The sequence below is a fragment of the Meriones unguiculatus genome, chromosome 11 (assembly GCF_030254825.1).
Source record: "Meriones unguiculatus strain TT.TT164.6M chromosome 11, Bangor_MerUng_6.1, whole genome shotgun sequence".
Taxonomy (NCBI): domain Eukaryota; kingdom Metazoa; phylum Chordata; class Mammalia; order Rodentia; family Muridae; genus Meriones; species Meriones unguiculatus.
Window position 1 is genome coordinate 99,504,882 of NC_083359.1, and position 25,999 is coordinate 99,530,880.

Here is a 25,999-nt window from a genome sequence, read left to right on the forward strand (position 1 = left end):
ATTTCTCTAAAGAAACAAAAATAAGCCATCATCTGAAATAAAACCAGCTGGAGTATGAATTGACTTCAGGCCTATCAAGAGTCTATCCTGGATGAGGGAAGGCTGGGCAGGCTCCCGGCCTCCCTGAGGAGCTACAGGCAGCTCATGGTTTCTGAGGAGGGTCATGGTCCTTAGTCCTGTATCCTCTGGTGATCTGCCTGTGCTCAGGTAAATAACCCCTCACCCACGCTCATGAGGAGCCCTAATTGAATGCACCAGGCCACAAAGAGTGGAAAAAAAGAGATGAATGTATCAGGGGACTTAGTGCGAAGACAGGTTCTCGTGGGAAGGGGAAGGGGAAGGGATATGAGGGGGGGAAATATGCTCAAAGTATATGATCCATGAGCTTGTCAAAGAATTAAATAAAAAAGAATAAACTGACCTGAGGATGGGGACAGAGGCAACAGGATTGATGTATCATTTTAAAAATTCACTTACTTCTGAGACAAACAGGAAGCCATTAGCTGACTGGCTCAGCGGGGTTTGCAGACCTGCCCACTGTCCTTTCCAGGATGTTTGACTCCATCTTAAGCGCCAGCACTTTCCGTCTTTTCCACGCCAATTTCCGGTTCTTCCTGCTATGAGGGTATCAGGGCGAATCTACTCTAGGATCTTTCCTTTCTCTCCCATGATTCTCCCACTTCACTTTCTTCACAGGCGTGTTTTCCCAGTCCTAACGCTTGTCTCAGCCAGGAGCCATTGGGTCCCTCAGGGACCAACCGCGTCTCACTCCCTTGGTGTCATTGTTTAAGTGGTGGTGGGGGCACACCCGTATTTCCACTTTGTTCTCTGTGGCCTCCGCCTCCAGCATCTCCTGTCTAGCTCTTTCGTAACATCTCTTCAAGCTGCTGAGACCAAAACATTTACCTAGTCTTCTCCTTAGATGCTTCACCCCGGAACTGCTCTGCGGAAGATGAACATTTCCATGATTGACATTAGTTTCTCTCCTCCAGCCCCTGGGAGCTCTCACCACCAGGGGTCACTCCTGCACCCGCAGCCTCTTCTGGAGCTGAGAGACAGAGCTAGCACATGCCTGCATTTTCTCAGCAGCCCCAGCAGGACAGGAGCCTGCTCTGCAGCTTCGGTGGCCTCATGTCCACACCCAGAGGCACTTCTGAGATTTGGCAACCTGTGCCAGGCTGACGCAGCGTGAAGGGAAAAGCTGGCCTGCCTTTCACCACTGGCAGGAACTGAGAGCAACTCTCTGAACTTAGCTGGTGCCCTGGTCCCTTGGTTTGCTGGCTCCTACTAAGGACAGACATCTGTCAAAGGGACCACTCGGCATTTTAGCAACCCCCTTGCAGCGTTTCTGACATCACACCCTCCCTACCAAGGCCAAGGCCAGGGGATCTGTGGGGATTCTGCAGGCTTTTGTCCCAGTACTTCCCAATGCCCTGTGATGACACTTTCTACTTAAAGAACTGAGTACAAGGCAAGGAGAGGCAAGGCTTAAGCCTCTCTTCTTCATGATGGGTTAGGTCCCTCCCCAGTACCCAGTACACATCACCTCTGGAGAACCCCAGGATGCAGGGATGGGAGCCAATGTCAACAAAGGGACCAAACACCAACATTCCAACAGGAGCATCTATTTATTGGTATTAATATTAAGCCACTTCCCAGCAGTCACTGCAGTAGTAAGAACAGGACTCAGCTTCTAAAGGTTCTAAAGTAACAGAGACACCACGAACAAAGCACTGGGAACATTCATGGCTGCAAACTGGCTTTGCTCCTCTGGTCGGGGTGATGGTGCTGAGCATCCTTCCTGATCCCAGACGCACATGTTCCTTCTACTCGGCCCTGGAGGATTACAGACCTGGACGGGGCCCAAGTCCTCCACAGCCTGATCCACACGCGTGACCTCATCCCTGAAGATACGCTTGCTGGGCATTCCACCGGTGCCACAGGTAGGTGCAGAGGCAGGAAAGCCACAGTCTGGTGACAGGACAACTAGCACCAAACAGCAGCTTCTGCTTCCTCATTGCGAAGTAAACACAACACTTTTTTATTCTTTTTTTTTTTTGTAAGGAAAAAAAAGTTTGTTTTAAAAAAAAATATGGCACTAGAGTGTAAAACTAGTCACTTGCATCCAGAGAAGGTTCCTACGGCTCTGAGGGCCACACCCTGTCTCCCGTCAGATGTAGAGCTGGTGGGAGGCCAACGTGTCCATGAAAGGACGCACCAGGTTGTCTGTGGAGAAGTAAAAGATGAGGCCGAAGGTGATGGAGATGGGGAGGGCGGGCAGGGCCTTCTTGAACACTGCGAGCAGCAGCAGGGTCAGGCACAAACCCTGCAGGACAGGGAGATGAGGGAAATGGGTGACTACCATGGCAGGTGGTGCAGCCCTGAGACTACCATGAAGTGCCACAGCCAGGCAGCTGCCTTTCCTAGACAGGCAGTAGCCCCTCAAGGTGCACGGGGCAGGGTTCTCTCCCATAGGCACCCCAAGGTCAGGAGCCACGGGGGCTGGTCACAGCTCTGCACAGGCCATGTGGCTTCCCCACCGAGGAGAAGCAGTCACATAGGATGGTGGGAGTCTCTCTCCAGGGAACATGCACTTACGGGACACTCGGAGGAGCTAAAATAGAATTCTCTGAGGGGCTCGGCAGCGGACACCAAGGAAACCACAGAGGCCATTTAATGCACCCCTTCCCACCTCCACCCTTGGGGTCCAGGGTGGGGACAAGGCACCGAAGTACCTGTCCTGCCCTTGGGACAACAGGGTCCAAGTCAGACGGACGGTAGGGGAAGAAGGGGGAGGGAGAGGTTCTCTTGTCCCATCCCTGACACATGCGTGGGCAGAAACAGCTCTTGCAGACACTGGGCAGAGTACCAGGCTTCCCACCCAAGGGTAGCACAGGGTTACAGCCTTCTCAGGACTCTAACATCTAAAAGGAAGCCTCCTCCAAGATGACATCATCGGATATGTCCACTAGCTTGAGCCTCCAGACTGCGGGGTTGGAGAACCCAGGATTCAGCATTCTATGGGGGTCCCAGGAGCACAGAGAACATGTAGCTGTGGAATGGGAGGGGTGTCCTCCCACACTCCGCCCAGGCTGTACCCACAGTAAAAGCCTTTAGGTATTTCATCTCCCATAAATCTCACAAGATCCCAGGAACTAAGGGTCAAGGGCCAGAAGCTTTCATCCAGGCCCTAGCACTAAGGTACAGTGAGATCAAAACCTCCTGTCTGCTCCCCTGGTGCTCTCTCTAAGGAAGGAACATACCTTCCTTAGACCACACTCTGAGGTGGGCACCCCTCCCCTCTCTGCCTTTGCCCCTGAGAGGGAAGACAGAAACTATAAGTGCCCTGTGAGCATCCCGGAAGATGTGACCCCCACCTCCACCATGCAGCCCACTCACAATGAGGATGGCGATAAAGCAAGCCAGGGTGGTGTTCCAGTCTCCATTGCCAGCGGCTGCTGCCTTGCCCACCAGGACGCTATAGAAGATGAAGTCTCCCAGGCCGAGCTTCACGCCCCCTATATGGAGAAAAGAAAGTGGCCCCTGTCCAATCCTACTCATAGGACACTTCAGCAGGAAGAAGGAAGAAGAGGAAGAAGAAAAAGAGGAGGAAGAAAAAAAAGAAGAAGAGGAAGAGGAGGAGGAAGAAGAAGAGGAGGAGGAGGAGGAGGAGAAGAAGAAGAAGACGAAGAAGAAGGAGGAGGAGGAGGAGGAAGAGGAGGAGGAAGAGGAGGAGGAGGAGGAGGAGAAGGAGGAGGAGGAGGAGGAAGAGGAGGAGGAGGAGGAGGAGGAGGAGGAGGAAGAGGAGGAGGAGGAGGAGGAGGAGGAGGAGGAGGAGGAGGAGGAGGAGGAGAAGGAGAAGGAGAAGGAGAAGGAGAAGGAGAAGAAGAAGAAGAAGAAGAAGAAGAAGAAGAAGAAGAAGAAGAAGAAGAAGAAGAAGAAGAAGAAGAAGGAGTAGTAAAGGGCTGGCAGGACATCAGCCAGCCACGGGACCTAGTAAAAGGGTCAAGGAACAAGATGACGGTATCCCTCAGCAGCAGTACCGAAGACTAGGACTAGGACTAGACAGACTGCCTAGGAAAAGATTGGGGGTACAGGGACAGAACCAGGGAGGGAGCTGACCGACAGCCAAGGCAGAAGCCGGGAATTTAGGCGAGCCACTTGGTTAGAAGAGAAAGGGACAGTCGCTTACTACTGGGGCCGCAAGCCGCTTCGAGGTTTAGCATGGAATCAGACTACGGGTATTTTTAAATAAACTTAGTGCCACCCCACTCCACTCCCACCCCCCAACCCCCCGGAACATGGATGACACAGCGACAGGAGACCTGTGGAGGCCCTGCTGCCTCGTGAAACAGGCCATCTGAGCTTGGGCACCTTACTTTCCTCCTCTTCTTCCGGCTCTTCCCCTGGGTAGCCAGGCAGGGGGGCTTCAAAGGCTTCAGGGTAGGAGGGCTCCCCAAAACTGTCATAGGAGTCTTCCTCTGAGCATCCAGGAACAAAGGACCACCGCCATCACACGCGGTGAAGAGTGGCAGGGAGAGACAGAGGCTGGTCAGAAGGTACAAAAGTCCGGAAGGCTCGCCCCCACCAACCCCCACCAACATCCAGCAAAATTGAGGTGGGAAACTGAGGCACGGGATGGACAGTCCAACCCTCACTTATTCCCTAAGACAGGTGTCAAAGTCTGGCTATCAGGTAATGTGACCCTGCCGTTCTGAGCCTTAACTCATAGAGGGGCGGGCCACATGGGTGCAGATGAGGGGCTCCCCTGAGTCAAGGCTGTGAACCCCTATACTCACCCATCTCTGGGTCATAGAGGAGCTGCAGCGCTCCTTGGGAGGAGGGGTCTAGCTTTGCCATGCCCACTGTCCACACCATGGCAGCTACAGAAAGAGCAAAGGGGCACACACGCTTCAGGTTGTACTCACAGTAGCTGCCCCTGACCTGGAGCCAGGCTTGTCCCCAGGAAGCCTGTGCAGCCCCCTCCCCCCCCCCCGCCCCATCCTTCAGTATGGCTCCTGCTTGGCTGATAGAAGCTTCGGGGAACAGGAGTTCAAGGTCACTGGCTGGGTGGGGACTGACATTCTACCTTTGTCTTTTTTTGCCCTCCTCTCAAGTAACAGCTTGGTGAACTGTGTCTCTTTAAAAATCATCTTTGGTTTCATTTTTGGGGGTTTCAGCTTATTACAAGAAGGGAGGCGTGGAAATTCTTCACGCGAGGGAATCGCTCAGAACGTCAGTGAAATAGGCAGCTTCCTGTGGCGCCGGCTCAACAGTGATTTCAGTCCCCATACTTTCCAAGGCTGTCACCGTCTCTAAGCAAGAACCAACCCTCCCTCATGCTCTAGAACTACGTTGGTGCCTCCGCTGAATCCCTCCACCCTGTCCTTTGGAGCCCGATCCTACAGCTGCTACCGTGGCTTGCGAGACTCTCTCTTGAGAGTTTTCTGAACACGTGTGTGACCTTTGGTTACAGTTTCAGCTTCCCTCCTTCATCCGAGACTGTCAAACAGCGGAAGAAACCTTCTAAAAACCTGTCTGCCGTGATTCTTACCACTGCAGCAAGAACCTCAATTGTCTTTTTTTTTTTTTGATGCAACCTAAAAATGTAATCATGAGGGCCTAGAGAGAGGGCTCAGCGGTTAAAACATAGTGCTCTAGCAGAGGTCCTGGTTCAATTCCCAGCACCCACATGACAGCTCACAAGCGGCTGTGACGCCAGCTCCAGGGGATCTACTGCCCTCTTCTGGCCTCCATGGGCACTGCATGCACGTCACGCACAGACAGCCTTTGCCAACCAGACACACATATATGTAAAATGAGGACAACTTTTCAGTCCTGAGGCTGAAGGGCTGGTTCAGTGGTTAGCACCTGCTGCACAACCATGAGAAGCAGAGCTCACGCTCCAGCACCATTAACAAGCTCGTGCTCTTGTAAATGCCCCTGATTCTACGTGAGGGAGCTGATCGTTTCCTTCTGGCTTGTGTGCATGCGGTGTACACATGTTCACATGGACACACATGCATACACATGTGTATGCAAGTATCCAAAATGCAACACTTGCAGCTCAGTGGCACTCTCTGTATTCAGATCTGTGGCACAAATATCAGCTCTTTTCCTCTTACAGGATTGAAACTGTACCCACTAAACAGGCCTGGGACCCCCGCCTCCCTAATTCAGGCCCCTGTATTCACCACACACTTAGCAGGCCGTGGGATCTTTCAGGAGCCAGCGTGGCCCACTGCCATGTGCAGGGCTCACACTGTCAGGCCTTCCCCTCCCTACCTCTCTCTCCTCCCACCTGCTCTGGCAGCACTGGACTCTGGGTGCTCCCTGAACACACCGAGCCCAGGCCTACCTCAGGGTCTTCGCACTTGCTGCTCTTCCCCCTTCCCCAAAGGCTGGCCTCCAGATTTCTACCCCATGCTAACCCCTACCTAAATCAGGTCTCTGGTCAAGGGTGACCTATGAAGGAGGGCTCCTGGCCATCTTTTGCAAAACAGCCTCCCCCATGGCCCTGAAGGCCTTGGCCCCTTACCCTCCTGCCTTAGTTCACCTCCAAAAATGAATTCCCATGGACACAAACCTCCTTTGCACATGGGGAAATGTCTGGCCATGGGCACTCAGACTGACCAGAGCCATCTGTCCCTCATCCTTAGAACATCCCTGGGATGTACTTTCAAGCCAGAGGACATGCTGCTGGCAATTCTAAGCTTGATTCCTTATTCATCATTACCCAGATCTGCAGATGGCTTCTTGGGTCCCGGAGGTACCAGCACCCCAGAATCACAGACTCTAAACTTAGACAGACACAATGTCAAAGAGAGTGACCTCTGCCACCACAGGGCGCAAACGATTTACATGACCTCCAGGTCAGTCACAGGGCCTACCGGTAAGCAGAGACTCAATTTAAAGTTGACATCTGTTAAATACATATATAAACCCATAGCCCTCTGACACGACCCCAAGGCCAGGGGCAATCCCTGTGCCTTCCTTTCAGGGATAACCAACTTCCACCGCTACGTTGCTGTCCATGAGACCCAGAGATAAGTGGGAACCCAGCTCTCCAAATCCTGCAGGGTTGAGAGCTGGTTGCAAGGTTCTAAAGGGGGTAGGGTCACAGGATGTGGCCTGTACCCTGTGCGGGCTCCAAGATGGTGGAATATGGCCATAGGGGGCTGGAGAGGTGGCCCAGTGGTTAAGAGCACTGTCTGCTCTTCCAAAGGACCTGAGTTCAATTCCCAGCACCCACACGGCAGCTCACAACTATCTGTAACACCAATTCCAAGGGATCTGACACCTTCACACTAAAGCACATAAAATAGAATAAATTATTATTTTTTTTTTTTAAAGAATATGGCCACAGGATTGTCCATAGCCTGTGTACCCTGCTTCTAACCCTGATTTCCAGCCCACCAAGGTCATCAGAAGTGTAACCCTCAGAAGTGTGGGCACAGATGTGGTGACCCTCATAAGCGTTATCATGATTTGATCCTCATCTTTGGTTAAGATAGAACACCTAACCTGCCAATTCTCAAAACCAACATTCATGGCTCCACCAGAGGCCACCCTCTGATCCCACCATCTGGCAGAGGAATGGGACTACTCACACGAATATATCAGGGCAGGAAATATGGGCTCATTTCTCTCCTGGGCAGTTTCCACCAGCATTCTCAGTGGCCCTTTGGGGCACAGCACAGCCACAAGATCTGGGAAAAGAGAGACATCCTTGTCATATTAAAGGGGACCTTGATTCCCAAGCAATGCAGCGAGGAGCCACCCCTCCATCACCAGGAACCTAAGTGAGCGCCGGGCCACACCTTGCGGCTGGACTGGTGTCCCAAGCCCACCAACCTGGAGTTTGCACTGGCTGGAGTAGAAGCAGACAGAGGGGAATGTCCTGCGTGCCTTCTCACCTGTTATAATCTGATGCGAAATGTCCCCCTAGAGGCCCATGCTTTGAATGCTTAATCCCTAGCTGGTGACACTGTTTTAGCATCTTTAGAAGGTGGGGGGCTAGCTAAGGGATTCAGATCACTAGGGGTGGCCTTTCGAAGGTCAGACCCAGCGCCTGGCTCCAGTAAACTTGCTTCCTGATCTACTGCAAGGAGCCTCTGTCGCTTGCTGGTACTGGGCCACGCCCCTTGCCTTCCCTCCTCTGATGGACCGTCACTGCCTGAAACGATGAGCTAAAATGAACCTTTCCTCCCTTGCACTGTTTCTGTCGGTTATTTTGGTCACAGCAATGCCAGAGTAAGGACGACACCGCTCCACCCCTGATTCACCCGGGCTCCGAGCTACCTACCGTACACAGAGATGGCACCCAAGATGACCCAGGCGGACCACTCCGGCAGGTACTTGATGAACACCAGGGCCATGAGTGCGCTGATGACGATGAGGTAGGCCTGCTGCAGCAGCAGCGGCCCCTTCCAGTGGATGCACACCATGCCCACTGCCCCGAAGTTCCAGATGGCCAGGAAGAGTGTGGGATAGTCCATGGCCACGTTGTAGCTCTTGAGCACTTCCCTGCAGGCCCAAGGTGCAGCAGGGCGTGGGACACTGGGGGTGGGGTGGGGTGTGCCGTACCCTGAACTGCCCGACACCCTCCACTCCTCAGCCATTAGGTCCCAATCTGGGTTCGAGTTACAACCTGCCCATCCTCCATTTCCATGGGCCCCGCAATTAACCTCTCGGTATTTCGGGAATGTGGTGGGGAGAGAACCAATAGCTGGGACACAGGTCACATATCCATGTGATGCCCCTTCCTCCCCACCCCCCACCCCCCGGAAAGCCCTATGCGGAGATGGGTCCTCTAAAAGAGTATTTCTCCATGAGCCTCTGGGTCAGGCTGATATCCAAAATCAAAGGGCGAGAGGGCAGATGCACCAGGCTTAGCCACACAACCCCCCCAAGTAGAATGTAACTTTGAGGGCTTTCCACCTTCTGAGTGTGTTCTAAGGAGGCTTTGCCAGGCCAGCTTCCTTTGCTCATTTTAAGTCAGGAACCAGAAAGAAAGCTGTGACCAACCACGGAGCCCACTTCTGTGTCAGAGCCTGGAGGCCGGAGCTGCTGACTCTGAGGAACCCAGTGACATCTTTCCCTGTCCAGGTCCTTCTCGTGCAGCTAGGCCACAGGGAGCGGCTGCTCAGCCGCCAGCACTCACCCGAGGTAGATGTAGGTGAACAAGAACAGGAGCATCAGGGAGGACATGATCAGCCAGCCATGGATGAACTGGGCAGGGGAAACAAGAGGACCGCTGTAACCGCCAGCAGGATGAAGACACCAGGAGATAGACAATTCCATCTGTCCTTCCCTTTGGCTACCAAAGGCTTGAAATGATGGACCCCAGGGGTGGGAGTGGCCCACACCTTTAATCCCAACGCTTGGAAGGTAGAGGCAGATGGATCTCTGAGTTCGAGGTCAGCCTGATCTGCATAGTAAGTTCCAGGACAGCCAGGGCTACACAGAGAAATCCTATCTTGAAAAGCAAAAAGACCCCAAGGAATGGAACCCAAGGAATCTGAATTTCCCTAGGAATCTCAAGCTTTCAGAAGGAAAGCAATGAAGCCTGGTGCTAGCCAGAGGAGCTGGCCTCCAGGGAAGGAGTTTCACATACTTCTGACAGTGTGTCTGGCTGTAGTGAATCTGGGTGGTGACAGGCAGGACCACGCGTGCCCCAGGACTGCTTGGGCATCATGATCTCTTACCTTCTTTAAAGCCTACTCCCACGTTAGGACCTGAGAGACGGACCTGATGGGGAAGTCAGTGGATCTGAGGGGTGGGTCACTGGGTCTCTTTGTCCCACTTTCCAGTGTAGCCACACTGACTAAATCTCCCTTTTCTGCCATTTTACTATTGATTTGGCTTCTAAAAACTGGCTTATGCATGACAAGCATCCAAGCCTGGCTTGTTGGGGCTGCCAGAAACACAGGTTCTCTTGCTAAGTCTGGTGACACACGTGTGCATTATCTCCGTGGACCGGAGCCAGACCATCCTTCTCAGACAGGAAAGGCGGACCCCTCAGGGAGTTATTCCTAGTCACCTCCAAGTGTCTGGAGGAGGCGGGGGTCCTAAGGGTCCACTGTGCTGGGCGATCCCCTTCACACTTATCATGTGCAAAGAGCATGCTGGCGGTCTTTCTTCACAGACACCCTAACTCTCTGAAGCCTGCAAAGTTCCTACCAAAAGGCATCACAAAAACAGACACTAGATAGCAGGTCGGATGAAGGTCAGTCTGGACAAAGGGTCAGGAGGCTCACTGGCTGCTGTCTGGACAGAGTGGTCAGGGCAAGCCTCCTGAGGGGTGTGATGGAAGGGAAGTCATTCCCACTAAGGAACTCAGGAGAGGGGCCCCTCCTTTCTTGGCTGACCACGGAGGGGTCGAGGAGAAGATGGTGCCGCTTCCCCCTAGCCTCATCTCACTTTTGAGGACTCCTTGGTTATCCTCTGAGCCCACTGGGTCTCCAGCAGAGTTTACCTGGAGGAAGGGCCATGCTGGACTGTACACTCAGCCTTAAAGGAAGGGAAGGGGCAGCCTCTGGAACCTACTCATGCTCTTTATCCCAACTATGACTCAATTGTCTGGGCTTTGTCCGCTCAGAACTGCCCAAAGACCCCGACTGTGTGGATGGTCAAGCCACTTCTGTGGGACTGTCCACAGGTCACACACTGAGTACAGCAAGATCACGCCCTATGCTGTTTCTAGCTTGTGGTCTTGTTTTCTTTCTTTTTTGGGGGGGCGGGTGTGGAGGGGTTCGAGACAGGGCTTCTCTGTACAGCCCTGGCTGTCCTGGAACTCGCTCTGTAGACCAGGCTGGCCTCGAACTCACAAAGATCTCCTTGCCTCTGCCTCCCCAGTGCTGGGATTAAAGGCGAGCACCACCACGACCAGAGGTTGTTTAGTGTTTTCTGTGTCCAAACAGGTAGCCTTCCCCCAGCTTCCCAGAACCTTCCTCCTCCCTCCTCGTTTGGAAGCCCTGTCTCATTTACATGGGCAGTTGCTACGGATGAGTTATGCTTCCATTCAAGAACATTTCCTGGTAGCTCCTCCCACCGTTCAACCCCATATCACCCAGCCGAGCTATGGCTGGCTCTCTCTCTCTGCACCATGGGCCCCTCTCCTCTTCCTGCTCCATAAACACAGCTGCCAGAACACAAAGGGCCAGCTATGCCTGTGGTGGCCGTTTTGAATAGGTAATACCTAGCTCAACGTCCTGTTGGTCTTAAAGGCTTCAAAGCCTGCGGCCTGAAACCAGTGTCTAAAAGTTGATGCACAGCCAGGCCTACTAGCACAGGTCTGTGATAGCAGTCTAACTGGTGAAGCTGAGGCAGGAGGATTGCCTGGTCAACTTAGCAAGACCTTGTCTACAAAAATCATAGAAAGTGGGCTGGGAGATGGCCCAGGGCATAACGGTGCTTGCTGCCAAGCCTGACAACATGAGTTCAACCCCTGGAGCCCACATGGTAAGAGGAGAGAGCTGACTCCTGCCACCCCTTCCAACACAAGGGTTGAGGGAGCAGCTCAGGAGTCCTAGCATGTGCAAGGTCAGAAATTCAATCCCCATTTGGGGAGCCTGGTGTGGGGTTATGACATCTTTGGGGTCACATGAGATATGACTCTTTCATCATTCCATGGGGAGGCTGAATCCAACCCAAAGGCTTCCCAGGGCCAGGAGACCTTGATGTTAGGCTGCAGACCTCACCTCCAGGTGGTTCTCCCGGCATTCCTCCGTCCCCACCTGTTACAGGGATTGGCTGGCACACCCTCTCTCTATCCTGAACTTTCCATCCCAGGGGCAGGGGCTTCCCTTCCTCCTTCTATACAATCCAGAAATTTTGGTTCCCTTCTCTCTCTCTTTCTGTATGTGTGTGTTGTGTGTGTGTCTTCTCTCTCTCCTCTGGTTCTCTCTCCTCCTTTCTCCATTTCTTCTCTCTCTCTCTCTCTCCCTCTCTGCACGCGCATTTTGCTGTCTGCCTCCACATGGCAACCTCTGGCCCCATTCTTCAGGACCCAATAAGCCTGCATTTATATACTTGAACTTGAATTAGCTTCCTTCGCCAGCAGAAAGAATGATAACATCCCTTACCCCAGCACACGAGCATCCCTGTCTGCAGGGAGACAGGAAGATTAAACATAAACCGAGAGAGAGAGAAAGTCTTGGGGTGAGGGAAGCTAAAACAGAACTTCAGAAGAAATAAAATTAACTTCAGAGCAGAGTGTCAGAAATACTGTGGTGAGGAGCTCAGAGGACATTGGGTGAGGTGGAGGGCATACAGTTTTAAAGTCAGCATCAGGTCAGCGTCCCACAGTGCCAGAGAGCATGAAAAGGCAAACTGTTCAGCAGAGGGAAGAAAACCTGGGTATGGTTTTAGAAAGTTGCCACATGGCAGTGGCTCTGGCCGCATCATGGCAGGAGTGGGGTAGAGGGGACGGGAAAGAGGGGGAGGGGCAGGGGGCCACAGACCTCACCTTGTAGCAGCGATACTTGTAGAGTACCACCAGGAAGATGGTCATGACCACGATGACGCTGATCATGATGAGGGTGTTCAGCACGGAGTTGAGGAGCCGCTGGCCCACTGAGGGCGTGTCCTCCGTGAAGGGGGTGTAGATGCTGAAGAGGTCACCAGAAGAGGCTCAGTGTCTGCTGCCCCGGGGAAACCCCCATCTCAGTGACCCCCAGGCTGACCATGGAGCTCCTAGAAACTCCACACTGCTCTGTTAGAACCCCGGCACTGGCTGGGCCCTGATGGAGGCGGGCCATTGCTATCTGTATGAGTGGCCTCTGCCTCTTGGTCAGTTGACTTGTATCCCTCTGATAACCGGAACCATCATGGCAGAAAGGACAGACTACAGCTCACTGAGCCCTCGCTCCTCCACTTGACTCTCCCACCACCAGGACCTCAGCTCTGGCTGCCGGCTTCTCCGTGTGATAAATAGTTTTGATTGTCAATGTGAGTGGCTCTGGAATCAACTAAGAGGCATGTTTCATGTTGGGTCTGTGAGGGCATTTCTGGGCAGGAGCAACCCTCCCAGGGGTGGACAGCTCCTCCCATTGTACGCTCAGGTAGGAAGAGGTTGGGGGGAAGCAGTGTTGCTTTGCCTGCCTGCCTTTGTCACTCCTTGCTAGTGAGATCATCTGCTCTGTTGGTGCTGCTGCTGCTGTTGCCACCCTTTGCTGACAGAACCTCAGCCACTGTGGACTAAAGGCCAGCAGCTGTCTGGGAATCTTCCAGGCATTCAGCAACAGGTTGGGACTGCCGAGGTATCCAGCCTTGTGGACCGGAGCAGCTATGGGGTTCTCAGCCTCTTCAACGTGCAAACAGCTGTTGTTGGACTCCCTAGCCTTTACTGTGTAAGTTGAGCTAATATATCCTTTTTCATCACACACATTCATTGATTCTATGCCCCTACAGAATCCTTACAATACACTTCATCAACGTTCTGTAGCCTAAAACTCCTGCACCCTCTGCCCCACCCTCCCACCCCTACCTCCAACTGCAGCCACAGGCAGTACTGCCCAAGTCTGGAAGCAATTCCCAGGCACCTTCCTCTTCCCAGCTCAGCTTGCCGGCAGCCATGCTAACCCCGCCCTCTCTCAGCCTTCCACCTGTTGCTACCATGAGTCCCCCACAGGCCACAAACTTCCCTTCCTCCTCTCTTCTAAAACAAAGGAAAAGGATTCAAATTCAAACTGGACATCAAGTGTCTGCGGGCCGAGATGCTGAGAATGTACTCAGCAGTGAGGAGCCCGGGAAGGGGAGGGTGGAGGGCTGGGGCTCCGGAAGGCCCCAGCTCTCTGTGTTATGTTTATTAAAGCTGCAAAAGGGCCTGATAAGTCCTCCTCATCTGCTCAAAGTGTGCTAGTAAATCATCGGGTCCAACCCTGCCACCTCACATCTAAGGGAGCAGAGACCCAGATTCACCTCAGGTCACATGGTGTTTGAGACACAGTGGGCCAGGACCAGGCACCTGGTACCCGGAGCTCAGTGCCATGGTACCAGTGCCACCTGTAGCCAGACCCCACTTAGCCTTCGGCGAGTACTGTGTGACATGTACATTAGCCTAGTTAATTCCCAGGTGGCCCCATAATTAAAGCCATGAAGCAAGAAAATGGAGGCACACAAGTCAGATATGTGTCCAGACAAGTCATGTGACTGGAGGCACTGAGAGTGTCAGGATATGTCCCAGTCCTTGCCGCTGCTCTCCATGGCCACCAGTACAGAGCTACAGGCACAGCAGCTGAGGGGGCCTATGACCCCCTTAAATCATTGCCACCTCAACCTCCCGATGCCAGGTTCCCAACTCACAGCTGCCCATTCTTCTCCGTGTAGAAGCGCACGGACTTGATGGTGGCCACCACCACAACCATGCACAGCGTGACAGGCACAAACAGCATGATCACATGCTTCGCCCCATACTTGAGGGTCAGCTCTTCCTCCAGGCCCGGCGGCTGCCCAGGAACCCCGTGGCAGGTGTAGCGGTCTGGATCCTCCTCACAGTCTTCCTCGCTGTCCTGGCTCCTCTGTGGGAAATCACGGTGAGCTACTGACACCATGAAGGGGCTTTCGGAGGTAGATCCCAGGAGGCTAAATGCTGCTTTCTAGACATGAGAGCTGTGAGCTTCCATTTAGGTCTCGGGACATGTAAAAAACTTAGGACAGTGGTGAAGAAAGTTTAAAGCTAGCCTGCACAACCACAGCAGGGTACATCAAAGACCCTGGTCCTTCCCAAGGGCAGGTAGTAAGGCCCCTAACCAGCATGGCCACATTGGTCTGGGAAGAATCTCCTACAGGCTAGGGAGGAGATGAGGAAACAGAGATCAGGCTGGTGACCTTGAACTGTGAACCCACTGGAGCTCAGACACTAACCTTGAAGAGAACAAGGAGAAAGGGTTTGGGATTTTAAGGTCAAAGGATTAAGGATGGCTGGAGGAAAAAAAAGCCCTCTGGGCATGGAATGAGATTAACCTCAGATGCGGTTTGCCTGACCAAGCTGAAATGGTCAGGCAATGACTGACTACTAGCCAGCTCCTGGCCTGAGGCTACAGCAGTACGGGTCAAAGTGAGGCTAAAGTCAAGCCTAACTCAGGCCAACTCATTCTGCAGCTACTCTGTCTGGCTACCTACCAGAACCCTGCCCTGCTAAGAGCTTTTCCTCCTACCATCTTAATGCTCTGTCTCAAGCACTCAAACTCACAGTTCTGGAGATAGCAGCCTGCATTTGAAAGGCAGGTGAGGGGTGGGAGGCGAAGGGGGATGTGCCAGCCAGCCCAGTGCATGCTGTAATTGTGTACAAAGCCTTTACAGACAGAAGACACACATGCACCGTGGCCAGTGGACACCACTTTGGCCAGTTTTCATGTTTATTTGCTCTTCCTCAGTGGAAGAACACCTGGTGTCATCCACGGACTAGTCAGCTCTCTCTCTCTTAAGAAACACCTAACAGAAGAAATGGTCCAGAGGTCCTTGGGCAGACACCATAGAGAGCTCCAACCTGCTCATCTCACAATTAGGACATTAAAAAAAAAAGGAGGAGAGGGCTGGGTCCCCATAATTAAGCCCCACTAAAACAGAGACGCCCTGACTATAAATGAATAAATGAATTAATAAATAAGACACGGGAACCTCATGGTCCTGTTCTGAGGCCCACAGTTGATGTTAGAACCTACCCACTGGGCAGTGCTGTCTGCATCCTCCGGTCCTGGCCGGCCCTCCGGGCTCTCAGCTGACATCAAGGATGTCCGCTCATCGCATACCTCTTCCTCGCTGTCAGAGGCCATGAATGTGAGCATGGTTTTGCCTCCAGCAGCACCTGGAAAAGAAGCACAGGGACCTTGTTCCGCTTTCCTGCTAGGCAAAGGCAGTGGGGGAACAGGGATGGCACGGCGGCTTAAACACCAGGCAGAGGTCTTGCCTAGAACAAGCTTCCCATATACACACATCAAACAAGCACTCAACACAGGAGTGCCAAAAGCCAGCACGAGGCCGCAGCAGCCTGCTTGGGACCGGCTTGAGCAGACTCCTATCACATGGAACAAAATGTCCAATCAGAAAAGTCAGGGTCACTCTCAACTGTCAACATGTTTGTTCAGTCAATAAACATCTGGAAAATCTAACTGTGCTTGGCTCTGGAGCTACAGCCTTGAGAAAGAAACACTTTTGTCCTGTAAGAACAACAACAACAACAACAAGATCATGACAAGTGACATTTCATCAAGCTGATGACTTGACCTCAGAAGCAGAAATCCCATGATCCCTAGAGAGGACCCATGCCAGAGGTAAAGTAGAGCAGTGTACAGGACACGCCATCTCAAGGAAAGTTGGGTGTTGACGAGTATCTGACTAGCTGGTAACTTTGAGGGGAAGGGCAGAGTTCAGAAGGAAGTATCCTGATTGCGGTTGGGGTGGGAGGGGTTAGCCTGAAGGGAAGCCATTCTTGATGGGAGGAGCTGACACAGGGCACAGAAAAAGGGCAAAAACAAAACAGAACAAAACAAAACAAACAAACAAAAAACCCTAAGATACTGGCCAGGCTGGACTAAGAGGAAGAAACAGGATGTCACCAAGAAAGGCTCAGTGTGATCCAGAAACCCAGTGTCTGTGGGTTGAAAATGGGACCATCTAAGGGTACCTGAGTGTGGGGTACATGTAGACTAGTCTTAGACTTTAAATGTGGCAGCTGAGTCCCAGAAGCCAGCTAAGCCACCCAGTCAGTAGTGGGACATGACCCTTGGAAGGACCCACTGAGGGGTGGGGAGGACTTAGGTCCACCCCCAGGACTTCTGCACGAATCTCAATGTATTCCAACATAGCAGCACCCTGGGGCCCAGTACAGCACCAGGTCCCCATAGTTTGGGTCAAGGCACAACCTCCTAGAGGATTTGACTGTGCTCACTTTTGGACAGAACCTGCCACTACCAGCAGCATCACCTTGGAGTTGAGCTTTGTGCTGAGGTAGGAGCAGGCCTGCTCTTTGCTGAAAGCTTGTCTCCAGACAAGTCATTCTTGGAACGCATGTGATCTTCAAGTGACTAGACAGGGTCTCTCCGCCAAGGCAGGGCCTGCGGCTGCTACACCAAGAACAGCCCTCCTGCCTGTGGCCTGGGTAACACCCTCAATCCACCATTGCAGAGATGGTACAGGGCCTGCCTTTGTCTCTGATTTGGACCTACTACAAAGGCACCCTGTGTCTTCAGAGGATTTGCAAAAAGTGAAGCCCAGAGCCCCCAGAAGCTGCCTCTCAGGACCACCAAACACTGGGAATGGGAACACAGCTGCAGAATACCACAGACACAAGAGGGAGGTGACGAGGACCACGCACCATCCGAGTTCAGAGGCAACAACGGGTCGCTCTTATAGCCCGATGTCTTGGGTCTTGAGGACTGAGGGGGCGGGGGATGGAGTCAGGAAGGTGTATAAGCTGTGACTTCAGGAGACAGGACATTCTGGAAAGAGGTAACAAGATGGGTACTTAACAGGCTCTTGCCTCAATACCACCAACGGACTGATACGGTGGAATCAGGGGACCTGGCAGGGTGGACTATCCCCAGGAAGGGTCTGGCTGTCTGGCCAAAGGGAAGAAGGGAGCCTCATCAGCCCAGGTAGCTCCTAGGAGGACAGAAGAGAAGTCCCCTTTATCTAGGCTGCACACAGCAGAGCATGGCCTAGGTGAAAGCAGTCTACTCCCCCAATACTTGGAATTCTGGAAGCTCAGCTGAGCCTAGGGCCCAGTAGTGGTTCTACTCCCCGGAGGCCGGGCCTTGGAACCAACAGTCTACACAAGAGAACACAGTTCAAGGGGACTGAGCTGCACCGGTCAACCTGCCAGGGGCTCTGGGGAAATTCTTAACCAGGCAGGGGTCTACAAGACTATAAGGTCTCAGGTCCTTTTTGAGGCCTGTCTGTCATATTGTAAACACATACCCGCTGGGCCCAGGAATTCTCACTATCCCTTCCAGCAACTGTGAATTCTCTTCTCACAGACATCTGGATCAGGGGTATGCCTCAGTGGCAGAGCTTGGAATCCTTGAAGCTTCAGGTTCCATCCCCTGCCCCCCAGGAAAGCAAGTGATAAACTTCAAGGTTATCCGTAAGCCTGGGTGCTCTGTGTCTGGTCTCTTCAACACTATGTTGCGCTACTGTCTCGGCTGTTGTGGTCAGAACCCCGACAAAGCAATTCAAGAGGGACTTTATCCCACCTCACAGCTCATTGAGGTGAAATCAGGGTGGGAGGAGCTTAGCTAGTCAGCCACGCCCCATCGACAGTCAGGGAGAGAAGGGTGAATGGATGCTGCAGCTCCTGCTCCTTTCACACAGCCCAAGGAACTGTGCCACCCACCTCCTAAGTGATTGTAGATCCTGTCAAGCTCACAGTTCACCATCATAGCTGTACATTTAAAACATAGATCTCCTAAGCTCCACTCCAGCCCAGTGTCTGGGCAACGCTTTTGCAGATGGTGACCCTACACACTCATGGCCTGCCTAGGCTGGGCCCAACTCAGGAAGACCAGGGAGCCTCTTACCCAGCTCCTTCCCACTCCCGAGCCCAGAACCCATCACTACTTGACTGTGGGAATGCGGATTTAAAGTGCACAGCCCTTTGTCCCAGACACCAGAACTGGTCAGAACTGGGAAGAACGGAGTGAGAGCTTCTCAGACTAGCAAAGTCTCCAACAACTGGGAAGGAGGAAGATCCTGGTGTCGGATGTGGTGGTGGTGATAGTGTGTGTGTGTGTGTGTGTGTGTATGTGTATGTGTGTAGAGAGCGTGGTGGTAGTGTGTGTGTGTGTGTGTGTGTGTGTGTGTGTGTATAGGGGGCGAGGGGTTATATCTATGATAAACTGTATCTATAGTACCAAAAACAGGAAACCCCAAAGCTATGCAAAGACACAGACCTTTTGATCCGGAAATGCTACATCTTGAAATTTTATCTAAGAAAAAAAAATTCATACAAAAATATGTGCTGTAGTGATTTGTTATCACAAACTTAAAAATGACTGAAATTTCTGGCTCTCTGGTACAGGAACTCAGGCCCCACCTCCCCTTATCTGCAATTCTACTTCCTGTAGTTATGGTTATCAGTGGTCAAATGAGTCCCAAAAACATGAAATGGAAAATTCCAGAGTAATCAATTCATAAGTTTTAAATAGCTTTCACTACAGTGTGTCGCTCTACTTACTGGTTTGCTGCTATTAATCTTTTGTTGTGTCCAATTTATAAACTAAACTGTCGCAAATATGTATGTTCAGAAACCAAAGCAAAACAAAACACAGCTTATACAGGACTTGGTTTTCATCAGCACTTCAGGTATCCATCTATTCTGTCCATCTGACTGGGACTATTACAGGAACAGTAAAGTCTTACTGCAAACAATACTTGGTAACAATTAAGAGAAGTTAAATTAAACAGACTGTAAGTGTTCTCATAATCATTTGAATTATACACACAAACACTGGTAAACTATTACAAAACAGGAAAGGCCATTATCTTTAGACTGGTGTGACTGGGAGATTTTTTGCTCTTCATTTTTCTGTATTTCTCAGTTTTATTTATTTTTTAAGACAGGGTCTCATGTATCCCTGGCTAGCTTCTAACCTACTATGTAGCTAAAGATGTCCTTAAGCTTTTGATCCTCCTGCCTCTACCTCTCAAGTACTTGGATCACAGGCATGCTTTTACACCCAGTTTATTCCATGCTAGGGCGAGAGCCCAGGGCTTGCACACTAAGCAAGTACTTTCTGCTTTCTAGAGTTCTCTCTCTCTCTCTCTCTCTCTCTCTCTCTCTCTCTCTCTGTGTGTGTGTGTGTGTGTGTGTGTGTTAATAATCATGATGCGTTGATTCTTCAACTTACTGATTTTTTTTTCTTTTGAGATAAGGTCTCACTATGTAGCCCTGGTTGGCCTGGAACTGATGGGTAAACCTAGCATGCCAGAAACTCACAGAGTTCTGCTTCTGCCTCCGGAACTAAAAGCCTGTGCCACTGCACCTGGCACACTGAGCTGTGAAAGGAAACAGTAGGCATCAACACACGGGGTTTCCTCTCCCTCCTGAATCACCTGCTTGACCTGGGGAAATAGATGAAAATATGGGAAGCCAGTGACATTTTCTCCAAAGCCCTGAATGACAACAAATGCCTCTTCAGCTCCCCATTAGAATCCCTGAGGGCAGGTCTGCAAGGCTTCTGTGTGGGCTCTGCAGCCGGAGAGAGCACGGAAATCCTTAGAGGGAAAAATCACCATGCGAAATGAGCGCAGATAAACAACCCTGCTGCATCCACACCCACGTCAGAGGGAGGCAAAGAGCTCCTGGGGGAGCCTGACTCAGCACCGGTGGGGGTGGGCATGACGCCTCTCCAGTGCTGAGACCACCCGACCAGCTCCACACCCCAAGGGTCCACAGGAAGCACTGAGAAGCTGGCTGGGAGGAGCGGAGCGAGCGCTGCGGGTCGGTTCTGGAAGCTGACGGATTAGGTACCCTCTGCCCACTTTGACTAACTCACTGACTGGAAGTGAAACACTGATTAGCCAAACTCGGGCATCTGACCCACACAAGTTCCCCAACCCACTGGTGCCAGTAGTTCCTGCAATTATCATGGAAACCAGGTGACCCAGTTGCCTCCAGCAGCTTTTCGGTGGTACAGAGAAGCAAAGGTTAGCTCTAATGTTTAAAATCGGTAGCCCTGGCAGGAAAGAGATTTTTGAAATGCCACAGAAAATTCAAGTGCCTCGTGGAGAGTAATCCTCCAAAAGCGAACTAAAAACTCCTGACCACAAACATGTAGGTCTGCAGGAGGTTGGGATTCCCTGACACTTTTCCAAAGGGCCAAGAGAACAATGTCCTTAGCTTTCAAAAGGTCACCTTCTGTGGTCACATGGCTATTTCCCAGCATTCCCATGACTCCTGGGAAGTTCCGGTCTTCCTGTACGTACACTAGGAACGGGCTTCCCCCAACCAGGCAACACCCGGTGACATCCCCCAGTTTCCAGGCCTACCTCTAACCCTCAGCACCAGACCATGTATTTGGCTGGTCCACCCAGCACTTGCTGAATGGTTCTCCTGAGATCTCAGGCAGAGCTGGAGTTAGAGAGCCAGATCCCAGCCTGCAAATCCTCCAGTGGTGCCTCCTGATCCTAGGCTTAGCCTCTGGATTAAGCTCCATTACCTACTTCTCTCTTGAAGTGCCTATATTGGGGCAAATTTCCTCCTTTCATGAAGCAGCCTGGGAGAAGGGTAGTTAAGGGGAAGAGACAGGGAGGATCCGTCCCCCTAGGATACCACCCTCAAGTAAAAACTAGAATATTTTTTCTCTTTGCTTTTCTTTTCTTTTTTGAGACAAGGTCTTGCTGTATAGTCCTGGCTGTCCTGGAACTCGCTCTGTAGAACAGACCTCACAGAAGAACATCTCTGAAGATGACCTCACAGAGATCCACCTGCCTCTGCCTCCCAAGTGCTGGGATTACAGGAGTGTGCCACCACCATCAGGTGCAGAATATTTTTTTCTTAATATGAAACACAGCAGGCCAGTAGTCAAACAGATTCGTGTGACATGAACCATACTTCCTGGGCAGCTCCTGACCATGCAGTAACAGGAGCTATTTCCTCCTCTGTAAGCAGCAGAATACATTGCCTTGTGAGGTTGGGGAAACAGGGTAAAGCATCTAGCCACAGCGGGTATTCAAAAGATAGGTGTTATGGAGACAGAAGGGGATTAAGGAAGCCAAGAGGTGCCCTTCTTTGGAAGCTAGGGAACTAGTACAAAGGCCAGGCCCCAGGGAGATCCTGTTTCCATCCAGCCTCAGCCTGACAATGGGAACATTTTGTCAAAGGAACTGCACGTCCATAGGATGATGTCAAAACTGGGTTGAACACCCCCCGAGAGCCATCAGTTGGTGCCCTATTTTACAGTTCAGGGTAGCTGGGGGTGAAGGGAAACTAAAGGTGTCAGACGAGGACCAACAGTTTATGGGTCTCCAAACTGCTCACAGAACATCATTCCCTGTACAATCAAGCCCTTCAGGTTCCTGCACACATACCAGGCAACCAACCCACACCCTTGGGCTCTTTGGGAGAATACTCATGCATTTAGACGGCATGTGTCTTTGCCATGGAAAAAGATGTATCTGGAAATGGCCCCTGCCCACTCCCAGACCCTGCCCACTCAAAGTTCATCTTATACACCTCCATCTCCAGACCCAGAGGCTCTTCTGTAAGGCTCGGGGTAGACCTGCCAACCCATAGCAATGAGGGAAGGAAACAGCCTCCTGATTTTCTGGTTCGGTTCAGAAGACAAGTGGGAAAGTGTCCTGATATGGGGTTGGTAAAAGAAATAAAGACGTTTTCAATGTCTTGCCACACCTACAAAATCTTGTTTTCCAAGAAGTGTCAGGTGGCTTTCTGTTACTAAAACAAACACTGGAGGTACAACTTACATCTAAAAACAAAGTGGTTTACTTTGCTGCAGCTTTACATGCTAACCCGGGGTCAGCTGGGCCTGTGGCTTCGGGCCTGTGGTACAGGGAACCTAGTCAGCTCAGGTCCACAAAGTGAAAGAGGTGACAGCCTCACACCTCCAATGACCAGAGGCCTTCCAACAGACCCCACCTGTGAAACACCTGCAGGTACCCAGAGCAGTTACTGGGGGGCTAAGGGTGAAGGGATGTCTTTTTAAAGACATGTTTTCAGATTTCTGGCTGAGGTGTGACAGGAAGGTAGGAAGCCTTCGGCCACCTGTTCTCTCAATCGGTGGAGCAGCTAGAGAGAGCTGTCTCCCTAGCAGACGCCTTAACTTCCCTGAGGATTGACTTGGGTTTATTCTTTCCCCTAAGTGTTCAGGTGGCAGTGATCTCATCCCTCAGTGGGGGAGGGGGTGGAAGTGGGGGAGGACACTCATGACTTAAGCACTGCTCCCCAGGGACCACAGCTCCCACGACAGGTGGGAATAGTGGAGGAAACAGTTGCTGTCTGCGGGGTCCCAGCTGAGCAGCGGCCCAGCCTCAGAGAAACGGCTGAGAGACAGCCACAGAGGTTTTTGTTAGAAAGATCCACGTGACCAACACATACATACACACACAGTGTTGGTGGTGCCTCTCCCTCTCCTTTTGGTTTTCTAATAGGAGAACTCACTACTATAATCAGGATGACATTAAACTCTGGATCCTTCTGCCTCTCTACCTTCAAGTGCTTGAGATCACAGGCATTTTGGTTCGGCCTTGAGCTCAGAGACCCGACTGCCTCTGCCTCCCAAGTGCTGGGACTAATGGTTGTGCGCTAGCATGTCCAGCTTGCATTTTGGTTTCTTTAGGGTGAAAAAAATGTATGCTGAAGTGATGGCACTTGCCTAGGCTCAAATGCACAGGGAGAGGGAAGCCGAGGCAGGAGAATTGCCATTACTTTTAGACCAGCCCTGGCTACATAGAGTACCAAACCAAAGTTACACAGCAAAACCCCAAACAGGTCTCAAAACACAACACATTTTTTAATCCCTCCCAGGTTCTCAGGAAGTTGTTAGTGAAGACCCCACAGAAACATCCCCGCCGTCACAGGTTAGAGGTGACTGTGGTCCAGGTACAACCCCAGAGGTACAGGAAGTAGTACATGTAGCAAGGTCTAAATCCTGCACCGATGGGCAGCGGAGCCACACACACAGCTGGGCAGAGCTCAGGTTCCCAGAGTCATGATAACTGTTTTGGTGTTTCTCTAGTTCTGTTTGATGATTTACATTGTTGTGTGTTTCATTCCTTTGTGTGGAGACAGTGTCTCACTATGTAGCTCAAATCGGCCTGAAACTCACTGCACAGGCCAGGCTTGCCTTGAACGCACAGCAACCCTCTTGCCTCAGTGATTTTATACAGGAATTACAGACATGAGCTATCGCATTACTTAAGTTCTTAAGACACTTTTTCAGTTGTATTTTATGTATATAGGTATTTTGTCTGCATGTATGTCTGTTCAGCACATATATATCTGTGCAGCACATGTGTGCCTGGTGTCCACAGAGGCCTACAGAGGGTCCCCAAGAATTGGAGTTACAGATGGTCGAGAGCCTCCGTGTTGAACGCCGGTCCCCTAGGAGTGAAGCCAGTGCTCTTAACTGCTGAGGCATCTCTCCGGCCCGTTACTAAGGCTTTCTAATTACTGTGATAACCAGTGGACAGAATGGCTTTTTATCATGAATGCCCCTCTCCTATCACATGGGTATGTCACATGGTCACCACTACCAACAACCCAGAGAGGCCAAGTCTGGCAAGAGACTCTCACATGGCGAAACTGTGCAGTGGGCCCCTGGGCACTCACAGAAGGGCCACTGGACAGGGTACAGTCAGACCCCTCTGCTCCAGGCCATGGATGGCCAGCAGCAGTCTCTGGCAGCATCTCTCATCTGCATCTGCTTCACCTTCTCAGATGGTAGGAATGTTTATTTCCACGTACCAAGGCATACAGCCTAGATCTGGGGCATGGGTATATCCACATAGTTCTTCAAACCTGGCACAGCTTCCCTCCCATCCTGCACCTCGGCCACGACCACCCCCACACTCTCTATCCCTGCCAGCCTGATTCTAGCCACTGTCCTGGGAGCCAAAGAATGAACCTGGATGGCCACCCCTGGGCTGAAGTCAAGACGCTGGCCCCTTCACTGGCTGAAAACACGGAACCTGACACTTTCTCAGGCTCCCACAGAGCCATCTACACCCAGAGGGGAAGCTGAGGCTTACACACCTGAAGCAGCTTATAGAGAACCTCTAATTACTGCCGGAAGTCTTGGCTGAAGGCCCGAGAGGCGCAGATGTCCACAGAGGGACTATACAGACATCGGGTACACACACACTCTGGATGATGGGGTCTCTCCGTCCCCAACAGACTATTCTGGAGATGGCTGTCCATTCTGAGTTAAACTGATCTGCGTCTGCTCTGGTTTTAGATGCTCTCTGATCCTCCATCTGTAAATGGATGTAGATATTTCAGCAAACATTCATATCTTTAAAGGCGAATACGTAAAGCAGAGATGCTAGGACACTTCACCTAACTGGTAAAAGACTTGGGTCTGGATAGCAGAAGCAGAGGCCCAGGCACCAGCTCGAAGCCTGGCTCCATTGCATCTTATCCAGGAGACCTTGGGAAGCTGCACTTTTCAGTTGTAAGAGTTGTTCTCCCCCACCGTCCCTTCTCTCCCCTGGCCGGCCTGGCACATGCTTGGCAAGCACTCTACCATAGAGCTACATCCTCAGCCCTAGGCGCAGTGTCTTCATCAGTGTAACTCAGTGGCAACTAGCTCTTGCTCTCGAGTTCCTTCAGCGTTCAAAGGCTTGGTTCTGGGCGTCTCCCCGCAGCTGTAAGAGACTTACAAAACACCCAAACACGGCTGGTAACAGAACGCCAGCCTCTGAGCCAGCCTCAGGCCCTGTCGTGCGCCCCGCTCCCACTCCCTCGTCACCTGTAGTAGAGCCCAGGTAGACCAGGGCAGGTCCTGGGTAGAAGGGACCAAAATGCGTGGTCGACACAGCTGTGTGACCCACGTGCACTGGCCCTTTAACACCTCGCTCTGCGCCTACCCTTCCATGGGGCTCCAGCGGCAGGAAGGGAAGCTGAGGGCACCCGGACGCAGCCAGAGGCCCAGAGCCTCTCCCTACGCTCCTTCCAAGCCCCAGTTCTGGGTCAGCCACACGGACGCCTCCCCGGCGCCTTCTCCTCGCCCCCGCGCCGGCCGCAGAGGCCGAGATCGCCGTAGGGGCCTCAGCCTGGAGTCCCGACCCTGGCGCCCCGAGGGGGCCGCGGAAGCAGCGGTCGGGGCCGTGCGCGAGAAGGCCCCCCGCTGCATCCGAGCTCTCCACGCAGCCGGCTACCCGCGATCGGTGACAGGCACCGGGCCGCGCGCACCCAGCCCCCGCCCTCGGCTCACCTGCTCCGCCGCGGCGCAGGGGAGAGTTTACGCCGCGGGCGGAGCGCCTCTCAAGGGCTAGCACCGGCCCCGCCCACTGCCCCGGTTCGCCCACGCCCCGGACA

General features: G+C 52.2%; 1 protein-coding gene across 3 annotated transcripts; it reads right to left on the minus strand.

Annotated features, from left to right (window-relative positions):
- Positions 1–1,609: 1,609 nt before the first annotated feature.
- On the minus strand, positions 1,610–25,999 carry Psen2 (presenilin 2). Of its 3 annotated transcripts, XM_060364808.1 has the most exons (12): positions 25,024–25,478; positions 24,716–24,936; positions 15,669–15,811; positions 14,308–14,522; positions 12,470–12,611; positions 9,164–9,231; positions 8,306–8,526; positions 7,611–7,709; positions 4,800–4,883; positions 4,380–4,481; positions 3,400–3,518; positions 1,610–2,326 (listed from the first exon to the last, which is right to left on the minus strand). In XM_060364808.1, exons 3-12 carry the CDS (start codon positions 15,789–15,791, stop codon positions 2,171–2,173), a joined length of 1,329 nt encoding a protein of 442 aa, XP_060220791.1. In that variant the 5' UTR covers positions 15,792–15,811; positions 24,716–24,936; positions 25,024–25,478; the 3' UTR covers positions 1,610–2,170. The 3 variants fall into 3 exon arrangements, with proteins under 3 accessions (XP_060220791.1, XP_060220792.1, XP_060220790.1); XM_060364809.1 differs by lacking the exons at positions 24,716–24,936; positions 25,024–25,478 and adding an exon at positions 25,896–25,999 and having other exon boundaries at positions 1,610–2,226; XM_060364807.1 differs by lacking the exons at positions 24,716–24,936; positions 25,024–25,478 and adding an exon at positions 25,896–25,998.